Raw genomic sequence first — 12,030 nt, forward strand, 5'->3', positions numbered from 1 at the left:
ACACACAAACACACACTCCCCCCACACACACACACACACCCCACACGCACACCCCACACAGTTTCAGATGGCAGCGGTCCAAAAACCACCCTCAGGACACAAGGCCTCAGTTTCCCCGTTGCAACAACATACATACGCGCAGCCCTTAGGCTGTTCCATGATGCTCACCCTGGTCCACTGAGGACTCCGAGGCTCAGAGACGGTGAGTGACTTGCCCACAGGCACACAGCCAGGACGAAGCCGAGGGGGGGATGCCAGGTCTTCTGACCTGAAGCAGGGCCCAAACCACAGGGGCACAGACAGCCCAGACTGTAAGTGCTTTTTCTCCACTTTCTGTCTTTGGAGAGCTCAAAGCGAATTTTTTTTTCAACAGGCAAATGTATTTTTTCCCCAAAAGAGCATAAAACCCTTCAGCTGTCCACTCGGCACCCTGGAGATTGGATTCTTTTATTCCTCAAATCAAGGCCAGGGAAGCAGAGCTGAGGGCCCCTTTTCTCTCCACTCTCCCCGAAGGAATCATTTCCAATTCAGAGGCAGCGAGAGAACGACCAGGCGCTGGGCACTGAGCTCAGAAGTCTCCAAGGCCCCAGCAAAGGGAGAAAGCACTGGAAAGGTTGAAATGAGAGCTCATGGTTGGTGCTAAAGGAGGGAGCCTGAGGGCGACACCCTCCCATCCGGGACACAAAAATGTTGGGAGTAGAAGCTGGGGCGCTCCAGTCAGAGAGAGGAAAGCATACAGCCTTGCCCTCAGGGAGCCCCAGTCTGAGGGGGAGACACATTTGGTCTTGAGCTGAGTTGCTGGGTGAGCTGACCACCGCACATTCCTTTTTGTCTCTAACAAAGCCCATAAATGCTGCATGGATGTACTGAGCAGTGACTGGCTACAGCACAGGAAGAAACACATTAAGAGCACGTGCCCTCAGCTTTCCTGGACCAGGAGTCCTTAAGAGGGTCCATGGACCCCCTGAAACCGTAAGCAAAATGTAGCATACTGGTACATATGGATGCATTCTTTTTGAAGAGCTTTTATCAGATTCCCAATTGGTTCATGAGGCTAAAAAAAGTTAAGAAAAGATGGTTTATCTTCTTCCCAACAATCCTCCCTAAGCATCCCTCCAACCTCTGGTCAAGGTTGGGGTGTTAAGAGTGTAGACTTGGAGCTTCATGGCTGGATCCCAAACCCAGCTCTGCCCCTTACTAGCTATGTGACCTCACTACCTTCTCTGTGCCTCAGTAGCCCCATCTGTAAAACGGGGGTAATTGTCCTTCTCTCCTACAGATTTTCTGAGAATAGAGTTTATATACAAAACAGTTTGAACAGCGTCCAGTAAGTTGCAATCCAGTGCCTGGCATACAGTCAGTGTTCACTAAAGGCCTGTGGAAAATAAATAGCTTCTAGGATGCCCCATGTTTTCCACCTGCTCCCTATTGCAGGGCTGGAGCAGGACCTCGAGTGCTGGCATGCCCTTGCCCACCACTGCCCACTGGCTGTGCGACCTTCCTTGAGGAGAGCAGATTAGGGACAGGTAAACCACCATCAGGGAGGAACAGGTGCCCTGAGGTGACCCACAGAGACCCCTGAGACTGAGGGGGCCCACCAGCAACACCCTACTTATCTATGGAGCAATTCAACACCAAACACCTGACCAACGCCCCACCCCCACCCCCAGGCAGGCAAAGAGGGTGGGAGAGGAATGACATTAATCAGACATAACCTGCACCAAATCCTTTGCAGGGTACTTAATCTGTGATCCCCTATTCACCCTACATAGCAATGCCAGGAGGTAGACTCACCCCATGCTACAAGCAAGGCAGCTGGGGCTGAGAGGTGTGGCCAATGTCACCCAGCTTGCGAGGCAGCACGATGAGATTGAACTCTGAAGCCCAAGCCCATTTGGGCATGACACAGGGAGCATCTGCATTACCCAAACCCAGGGTCTCCCAAAGCCCCCTCCCGCCCAGAAGTGCCCCTCATATTCTCACTCGCCATTTCTTGCCCCCAGCCTCATCAGGACTGCTCCCAAAGGAACGACCGAAAAGAAGAACTGGGTTTTTTTCCATCTTCTCCTGCCCTGCTTCCTGGCCTGACAGGCAGACACAGACCAAGGCAAGGTGAGGCGAGCTGGGGAGGGGAAGGACCTTGGCACCCAGCCCCCAGCACTCACCCATCTCCCCTTTCAGATCCTGTTCCTTACCCATGTGCACTGTCTCCCTGCCAAGTCTCCTCGCCAAGGTCTAAAAAGCAATTTTCATATGGCTTCAAGAGCACTCCTTCCTGGGGCTATTTGCATTTTTATCATTAATTATTGTAATAACTGTCCCTCCCAGGCTGTGTGGCCAAGGGAAGAGAGCTTGAGCTCTGGCCTCAGATGCATCCAAGCTGGAATCTCTGGGGCCATATAGTAATCCTGTGACCCTGGACGAGCTACTTAACCTTAGTTTCCTCATCTGTGAATGGGGTCACATACCTGCCTTGCACAGCTGTTGTGAAGCCAAGAGCCTAAAATAGAAATCTAGGAAGCATGCTCAATTCCTCTCTGCCTTATGCCCCCTCTGGTCCCATTCATCCAGTCTTAAAGGTTTCTACTTCAAAAACACATCCCCAATCTAGCCACTCTTTCTCATGCCACCATCACCATTATTTCTCACTTGGCCACTACAGTGGCCCCCTGCCTAGCTAGCAATGTGCTTCAGTTTCTACCTCTCCTCACCCCCCACCAGTCCATTCCCTTACAGTAACCAGAGAAAACCTTTAGAAGGCCAATCAGATCACATTACTCCTGTTTAACCCCTTCAACTACTGTTAGAATAATAAATTAAACTCCTTAGCATGGGACATAGGCCATGACCTGTAGCCCCCATTTCCTCTCTAACCTCATTCTCCTCCATTCCTCCCCCCTCCCCCCGCCTCACACACTGCTCTTGCCACGTTAGCCTCCCTGCAGGTTTGCAAGCACACCAAGTTCTTTTCTGCCACTGTGCCTTTGCACTTGCTGTTCTCCCTATCGGAATCACCCTCTCTCCAGATCCCCTCCAGATGGCTTTCTCATCCTTTGGATCTCAGCTCAATGTCACCTGCCCTTCCTGTCTAAAGCATCCCCAACAAGCACAAATTTATTTGCAGAGCACTTATCTTCTATCAGACATTATTTAATAAAAGTGTGTATATTTGTTTCTATTATATTCCCCACCACCAGCGCCAATGTGAGTTCTATGAGAGGAGGGAGTTTGTCTATCTTGTTCACTACTGCATCAGGAGCATGTCACACTCCTTGGTACAGAGAAGCCTTTAATAGCAAATGAGGATCAATATCAATTATCGAATGAATGAATGTGTCAGTAAGGTTCAGTTATGGGTATCTATTATCATTAAGTTTATTTAGCACATTCCAGTTTATACAGGTCTTCACAAACAATCTCTTTTGTCTTCATAACAATACGATAGGATGTTGACAGGACCAGTATTTCTCCCCATTTTACAGATAGAGAGACTGAGGTTAGAAAACTTAAACGATCTGGCCAAGGTTTCAGAAAAGGTAAGTCAGGAATTGCCTTCACTTTCTTCAGGTCCTGCCCAGAATTCTTCAGGACCCAAAGGCATACAGTTATCCTATTGGGACCTTCAGGCACTATACTCTGCCAGCAGAGTTGAGTGACATTATGGGGCATAGGCACGTTGCAATGTTTTGAAATCACACTAAGTCTTTTCTTCTTGCCCAGGAAACTGGCAGGAAGAGAGGTAATCAGGGGTCCAGCTAAGCTGTGCTTGGAAAATCAGTCCCCCGTCACCTAACACTGGCTGTCCACTGACTGCAAGGAAATCCAAGGAGCTGGTCCTCAGGGACGCCAAACTCTAGGCTTCGTGTATCCCCAGGAGCTCAGGTCACTTGGAAAGCCTCCTTGGGTCACTTGGAAAGCCTCCTTGTGGCACTGTCCATGGCTGTCCACCAGCAAGCATTCCTCACTCCCTTCCTGCTACCAAAATCCACACTGGTTCAGGCATCTGATGGAGACGCCCTGATATCAGAATCTTTGTTGCATCAATTCGATTGAATTGTGTAGCCCCCAGAATGTATACATTGAAACACTAACCCCCAATGTGATAATATTTGGAGATGAGGCCTTTGGAAGGTAATTAGGGTTATTTGAGGTCATGAAGGTGGGGTCCTTGTGATGGAATTAGTGCCCTTAAAAACAGACACCAGAGAGCTTGCTCTCTTTCTCTCCTTGCCATGTGAAAACAGCGAGAAGATGGCCATCGGAAGCCAGGAAGAAAGCCCTCACCAGAACCCAACCATGTTGGCACCCTGACCTTGGACTTCCACTCTCAAGAACTGTGATCAATAAATTTCTGTTGTTTAGCCACCAGTCTATGGTATTTTGTGATGGCAGCCCGAGCTACTAATATATTAGCCTAAGTTTGGACATGAGACCCAGCTCATGTCCACTGAAATGTCCGTTTGGCCATTGAAAAAGAAGAGGACGTCTGCTGAGAGATTTTGAGAGGGATTGTGCTTTCCAGATAAAAAGAATTTTTCCAAGAGAGGCCTTTGGCCCTATGCCTTGCTTCCTGTCTTTGGATGTGGTTGTGATATCTGGAACAAGCAGCCATTTTGTCACAATGATGCCCACCATCGGATGATAGCAGAGTACAAAGATACACGGATCCTTGATGGCAAAGTGAGCTGACAAACCAGCACTGAGAGAGCCTACCTCCAGACTCATTGTGATCTGAGAAAAATAAATGTATTTTAGGTTTGAGCCACTATCAGATTTTCTTTGACCTATAGTCTGAGCATTCCTAACTGAACCTGACTTCCCCCTTGCCCAAAGCTTTACAGCTTTATTCCCCTCACTTCCTTCTCACCCTCACTTCCCAATGGTAGGTCATCTCCAGCAATGGCCTCGGGTCTGAGCAGAGAGAACTGTGACCCGGGAGAGGAGGGATGATAAGCTACCACTATATGGCCTGGATGCCATGGAGGGCTGGCTGCCATCCCATGACTCTGCCTGGTCTCTGCTCCCTGGGGATTCCTCCAGTTCTGGATTTGCTTCCCAGACCAAGAAAGGCCTCTCCCATCCCTGGAGGAAAGCACCTGCTTCTTGGTCAATTCTACCATGGTTGGTACCCAGGCCTCTTTCGTGATCCTCATGGAAACCCCCATTCCCAACTTCAAGAAGCCCTCAAAGCTTTGGAGTCTGAGGAAACTGAATTTGAATCCCCATCTATATAATGTACTAACTGTAACCTCAGGCAGTTCCCTTAATTTCTCTCAGCCCCGATTTCCTAATTAGCAAAAAGGGGAAATACAATCTACCTCATAAGACTGTTGTAAGGTTGAAAATATACAGTAATGCGGTAGGGAGAAATCTAAGATGGCCCCTAGATTCCTGTCCCCTGGTGTACACAAGCCTGCATAATGCCCTTCCCTTAAGTGTGGGTGGTACCTGGGAATGTGATGAAATACTCACTCCTGTGACTACTGTTAGTTTACACAAGACTCTGTCATAGCAGACTGGGGAGAGATTCTCCGGCTGGCTTTGAAGAAGTAAGCTGCCATGTTGTGAGAGGCCCCCATGGCTAGGACCTGAGGGCGGCCTCTAGGTGCTAAGAATCACCCCAATGCGGCAACCACCAAGAAAAGAGGACTGTAACCTCACAGCTGCAAGGAGCTGAATTCTGCCAACAACCTAAATGAGCTTGGCTTAGACCCCAGGCCTCAGCTGAGATCACAGCCCCCGCAGGTACCTTGATTTCAGCCTGGGGAGAACCTAGGCAGAGAAGCCAGTTATGCTGGGCCTGGGCGTCTGACCTACAGAAACCATCAAATCATAAAGGGCTGTTGTTTTAAACCACTAGGTTTGCAGTCATTGGTTGTGCAGCAATGGCCGACTACTATAATCATTTTAGTTTGAACTAAATTGCTATTTGAATAGGTCATAAACATTTGAATATAGGCAATTGTACGTGGTTCAGCCTAATACAGATGTACAGTGCCTAGCAAGTAGTAAGCACTCAGTAAATACCACTGTTGTGATTCCCTTGGCTCCACTAAAGAGTGCCTTCACCTATTCAAGGGCTGAATGGACCTCTCTTTTCTGGCACTGGCTTTGACAGCTGCCACGCTGCCCCCCCAGCTCCGTCCCCAAAGCCGCGCTCCCCTGCCTGTCAGAAGAAAGCCCTCAGAGCCCATGCACAGCCCTTCTGTAAGAGCCAGGGGACAGCTCCTAAGCTAAGGCTGTCTCTCCGGCTCCAGGGCAGCAAAACGCCAACCTGAACAGGCAGCAGAAAACATCTCCAGGGCAGAGGCCACAGCTGCCCACCAGCCCCACGCCAGCTGGTGAGGAGAGGGCAGCTGCCTGAGAGATTCTAACAGGGCTAAGCCATGCCTGCCCCTGGACTCCCCGCTCCTTGCATTCCCGAGGGGTCCCAGGAACCCCACGATGTGGAAGTGCGCATTGCTTTTTCCAGCAGGACCCTGCAGAAGTGCAAAGATTTCCTGTTACATAAAAAATGCAAATCGCTCTTTCTAACTAACAGGCTGGTCCTGAGACCTACATCAGATGATGCATAGAAAGAAACTAGAAAAACAGAGTAGCCCTTGGGGAATGGGCACCAGACAGGTAAGTTTTGACTGCGTGTGCAGGGAAGCTGAGAAAGTCAAGAAAGGTCTGGAACAGACCATCAGAGGAAGGAGAAGCTTGTGGCTCACACTTCCTATAATGTCTGCTGGTATCTGGTTCCACAAACCATCTACCCCACTCACTCAGAATCTCTAAATGTCAAGTATATGTCAATAAAGTTGGAGGGGGGGATACAAATCTCTAGATGGATCAGATCTCCTCCAAGACCCACACAAACCCTGGGACCCAGCTATAAAGACCGATTTTAATTTACTTTCAGGTGTCAAATAATAGGCAACGTAAATTACTGTTCATGGGTTAATCCTCCTAAGTGTGATAAGGATTATTAGGCTTCCTTTACAGATGAGGAAACTGAGGCAGATGTTACGTAGTATACCCCAAGTCACAGGGAAAGAACTGGGATTTGAACCCAGCTAGACAGACCCCACAGCCCATGTTCTTAACCACTGAGCCAAACAACCAGAGGGCTTAGGAGCTTTGGCCCTGAGTTCACCAAAGTCGGTAGAAAACAACTGGGAGTAGACTATAGAGTAGCCCCAGAGATACCCTACCTGCAGCAGGGGCCCGAACATGTCCATCCCACAGTGTCATCTGCCTCCAGCAGAGGCTTGGCCGGGCCTCTGCTGTGGTCCTGTGCTGGGGCTCAGATGTGCCCCAGTACCAGGCAGCTTTGCTCAGATAAAAGCGCCCTAGGATAGGCATGGCAGGGGTTCAGGTCCTCCCTTAGGCAAGAGCAGAGAGCTCCTAGGGCTGCGGGAGGTGGCAGGGGAGGGAACTGGGCTCCAGGATGCTATAGTTTCCCATTCCCTGGAACACTGGCCCCCTGCTCATCCTGAAGCCCCCTGGAGTTCTCACCCCACCAACCCCTCTGCCTGCCCTACTGTTCCCTGCTCACCAGCAGGTGTCACCCAGATGCTCAGGGCAAGGGCACCCCATAGCCTCCTCTCCTGGGACTCAGTCAGTGCTGACCATGGGATATAGGGGAGGCGGTCTCGACTTAATTCATTGGTGACCATGGAGTGTAGAATATGCCGGAGAAAATCATTCTGTGCAGCTCTCCCGTCTCCCCAAGCCTCTCTCTTTTAGAACCTGGATAATTGGATCTGGTTGAGGCAAAGAGATGAACTTACAATTTCAAGCCCACCCAGATTGTTTTCTTGCCTCCCCTCTATTCCGGATGACTCCCCCTCCTTCACCCCTTCCTACCAAAACCCACTTTCCCGAGCTCTGGCTTTCTGGATCACCTCTTTTGAGGGGGAATGGACACCAGGGTTGATTCCAGAACTACATCCCCCAGGAACTCAAATGCATCCCTAGGTACCTTTTAGGCAAAAGATCTGACACCTCCACTTTCAAAGAGCAAATGGGAGAAACCACAAGCATTAATGCCTTACAGTAACCATGGTAGCTACTTATTGAGCACCTACTATGTGCCAAGCGAGTACAAAGTAGTGTCACAATTCTCCATCCCTCCGACAGTTTTTGTCGAGTACCTGCTATGTGCCAGCCACTCTTCCAAGCATGTGAGCTACCTCAGCAAACGAGGCTTCTCAATGAATACAGGTTCGTCGCTTGCACTTGACAAATGGGGGAAACCAAGGCTAAAAGTCAGCCCCAAGTGATGAAGCAGATTCCATTTCAAGGTATCTGACTCCAAAGCCACAGATGCTGTGCGCCCTCTGCCTTCTCTCCTCTCCACTGAACTAGAGGGTCCATGAGTCTGAGTCAGGGTGGAGATCCCTGCCCTCAGAGGTTTCAACAGTTGGTTTGGGGGAGAAGGGATGAAGTCTACACATCTGAGAGGTCTTCAGAGGTTCAGTGCTCAGTATGCGAGTGACCCCATAGCCCAGGCTGAGTACTCAGGACCGAGGGGACACAGAAGACAGTGATTCGGGTTGGCTGTCTTGTGGGCGAGGATGGCTGGAAGTGGAGAGCACGAGGGCAGGCTTTTCAGGATGGGGTAGCATGAACTGACAGAGATGAAGGAGGGGTGAAATCTGGACGGGGAATGGGCTGTTCAGAAGCTTGGAGGTGGGAGGATCCTGAGACAGCTCTGACACGGGCATGATTGAAGGCTGAGAGGGAGCGTCAGGCACAGTCAGGCAGAGGGCTGTGCGCTGCTGGAGAAGGGAGGGCAGGCTGTGGCAGCTGCTGATGGCTGAGGAGGTGAGACTGGAGCTAATGGGCCATCAGGATTCTCCCAGCAGAGTAATGGCAAGATGCAAATGGCGTTGGGAGATAAGTCTGACAGCACTGTGTGTGGGGCCATGGGGGAGACATACGGAGTTATCACGGGGAGCCTGGCACAGGGGGTCGGCTATGTTCCACATCAACCCTCACTCTCACTCATACTCAACACCCCCCACCCTTCCCCCTCTCACACCCCAGCCCAGCTCCTCTGGCATATCTACACCTTTCCAATGCCTGGAATACAGGGTTGGGGGGCCATGAGGGTCTGACCAAAGAGGGGCCTGGAAGAGGATGGGGTGGGTGATTTGGAACAAAGGTACAGCCAGGACTCAGGTCACCTGGGGCAGGGAGAACAGCATCTCAGAGGAACCTACCTCAAGGTGAGCTATGCCCGGGCCATTGTGCCCCTCACAGTCTCAGCAAGGCAGTGCCCCTAGGCCAGCCACAGGATGACTGCACTGGGGAAGAAATCCCACCTGCACCCCCTTACTGCCTGCGGCAGACTTCCCCTCAGATAAGAGAACCTAGGGGAAACCCAGCGCTGAAATGGAGAAATTACCCCCAAAGCCTGTGTGACATGACTGAGATTTTCTGAGGTGATAACCCACAAAACTACCCTCCCCCTTTCCTGCTGGACTCTAAAATTCCACACTCGGTTCTAAACCTTTGGCTTAAGGTTTTGTACCCGTTATTGTTTTTTTTTTTTTTATGGCACCACTTTAAATTGTTATCAGTTATCCACACCTCTCTGAATGAGTCAATCTAATCCTTTTCCAAGAGTCAGTTTTGTTGTTGGAGGTAAAGAAAGGCTTTAGATTCCTGGGGTCTAGGACGGTGGGCGGGTGGGGGAGGAGAGGATAAGGGCATTGGGGCAAAGGAGGGGGGAGAAAAGGGGAAAGGAGGGCACGCAGGCAGAGGCTGGGCACGCCTGGGAGGGCTGGGGCAGATCGCTCACTTGTCGATTTGGGGAGGAGTTGATCAGAGAAATAGCCTGGGAGACGACCCCGGTATAGCCTTTCACTCCCTCCCTCTCTCTACTCGGGCTCCCGCACCCCTGGTCCTGTGTCTTAATATCTCCTCGCAGCCACAGCTCGGAGTGCAAACTTTCCGGGAGAAGACCCCGAGCCTGGCTTCCATTCAGGAGTCGCCACCCTAGCCTGGTCAACGGCACTTGCCGGACATGCAGGGGGGCGTCCGCGAGGCGAGGACACTCTGGAAGGGGGCGCACAGAAGTAGAGCGTCAGAACCGCAGGGGCCGCGGGACTCCGGGGTCAGGGGCGGGACAGGGGAAACCGGCCAGCGGGCGGCTCACCTGCAGGACACGGTGATCTCCACCTTGGTGGCCGGGATGCTGCCCGCCAAGGAGTCGAACTCGCTCAGCGACGCCATGTCCTCGGGCTGCTCCATCGCCCACCGTGCCCCCACCCCAAATCAGTCAATCCCTGTGAGATTCACGCCTTCTCCAGAGCAACTGAAACCCTGGGCTCTGCCCCAACTCCAGAGCCGAGGCTGGGCGGCAAAGGGAGGAGAGGAGCGCGAAGAGGGGGCGTGGGAAGTGAGAGAGGAAAGGGGGGTGGAGGGAGCGGGGGGCGCGGATCCAGGAGGGGATGCGGGGGCCGCTACGAGGAGGCTGGGGGCCCAGTGGAGAAGGGCGAGGTGCCCAGGGAGGTGGGGCGCAGCGGGGCCAGGCGGAGGGGCTCGGGGCTCGGGTACCCGGAGGGATGCGCGGAGTCGTGGAGAGGGGCGTGCAGCTTCGAGTGGGGGTAGAAGGGGTGCAGGAGAAAGAGGGGCGTGGGCGGCAGGGGTGGCCGGACGCGGGTTGCGCGGAGCCCGGAGCGCCGGGGCTGCGCCTCCTCTCGCTGGGTCTTGGCGCGGGCGGCGGCGGGGCTGGGGACGCGGCTGCAAGCGCCACCTCCTCGGCTCTGGCTCCAGCTCCTGGGCTACCGGGCTGCGGGAAAATCAAATCTGCCCGAAGCCGCCGCCTCCTGCCGCTACAGCGACCCAGCTGCGTACGGGACTGTGACCGCCGGAGGGGGTGCCCGCAGGGTCCTGGGCGGGGCCGCGGGCGGGGTCTGCGCGCGGGGCCGAATGTGTCTGTGTGTGTGTGCGCGCGTGGTGGGCGTGGGGACGTGCCTCCCCATACTGGGAGCCTGGGGCGGTGATAGCAGAGGTGGTCCAGGCTGTGACCGTCTCCATCTGCGCTCGACCTCCACTCCCCACCCCCTCATGGGGCGCCACACTGGGGGAGGGAGAAGGATGTGTCAACTAAGGGCGCCTATTTGCGAAGGGTCTTTGCGGGGCAGGGGTGGGAAGGGAGGTGTACAAAAGATACCCCCCCGGCCCACCCACCCAGAGACTTGGAGAATTCTCTGCTGAGGGTGCCCCCTGCCAGCAGCGGGGGGAGGGGGCTGGATCTCAGTCTAGAAACGGACTCCACCTCTCCTGGGGAGGCGTGTGGGGGCGACCCCAGCGCCCGCAAGGGCCGCCTCTATTTTTCCAGTAAGGGCAGTTAGACTTAGAAGGGGTCGGTGTCTGGCCGCTCCCCTGTCGCCTGTGGATCCCGCCGGGCCGGGAGTCAACCACCTAAGCCACGCGCCAGCGCGCTCCCCTTCCCTGGCCCGTCGTGACCACACGGCTGAGCCAGCCCCCGGGTCTAGAAGATTCCTCCACCAGACTGAGAAGGCGGCCTGAGCAAACCCAAGCTTCTTGGCCACCAGCCCGGAGTAGGCGCCTGCTGCGCGCGGGGCCCTGACCCCTACCCTGGGAGTAAGAGGGGGAGTTGAGGCACCTCTCGGGTGGCGCCCCGGCCCAGCCAGGCCTACCCTGCCCCAGCTCGCCTTTCCGTGCCTGAGGTCTCAACGCTGTGGCGTTTCCCCGGGGCTGCGCGTGTGGACTGTCTCCAGAAGATTACCCGCAGCCCCTCCTCAGTTTCGGCCTAAGCTTTGCTGAGATGGAACCCCCTCCTCCTCCGCGCCCTTCCCGGGGCCGCAGGGTCAGGACACGCCACTGTGTGTGCTTTGGCGGACCGGTCCGGGAAGGCCAAGAGCCCAAGGCTGGACCCGGAAAAGCCACCAACTCAGGGCCTTACCTTTGGCAGCAGGGCCTTAACTGGTGCGTGGAGATTCTGTTTGCAGTCAATTCCTGGAATATCAGATACGGCCAAAATCCAAGATAAATGTAAGAACACATTCCTCC

General features: G+C 53.5%; 1 protein-coding gene across 4 annotated transcripts in view; it reads right to left on the reverse strand.

The window, feature by feature from the left end:
* The window catches only part of CPNE5 (copine 5), a 103,484-nt gene extending 92,650 nt beyond the window's left edge, over nt 1-10,834 (reverse strand). For all 4 annotated transcript variants that reach the window (XM_019667431.1, XM_019667432.1, XM_019667430.1 and 1 more), the window contains exon 1: nt 10,148-10,834. In XM_019667431.1, coding sequence (XP_019522976.1) covers nt 10,148-10,242 — 95 coding nt within the window. In that variant the 5' untranslated portion in view covers nt 10,243-10,834. The remainder of the gene's footprint in view (nt 1-10,147) is intronic.
* Nucleotides 10,835-12,030: the final 1,196 nt, after the last annotated feature.

This window comes from Hipposideros armiger, unplaced genomic scaffold (genome assembly GCF_001890085.2).
Source record: "Hipposideros armiger isolate ML-2016 unplaced genomic scaffold, ASM189008v1 scaffold_497, whole genome shotgun sequence".
In the NCBI taxonomy this organism is placed as follows: domain Eukaryota; kingdom Metazoa; phylum Chordata; class Mammalia; order Chiroptera; family Hipposideridae; genus Hipposideros; species Hipposideros armiger.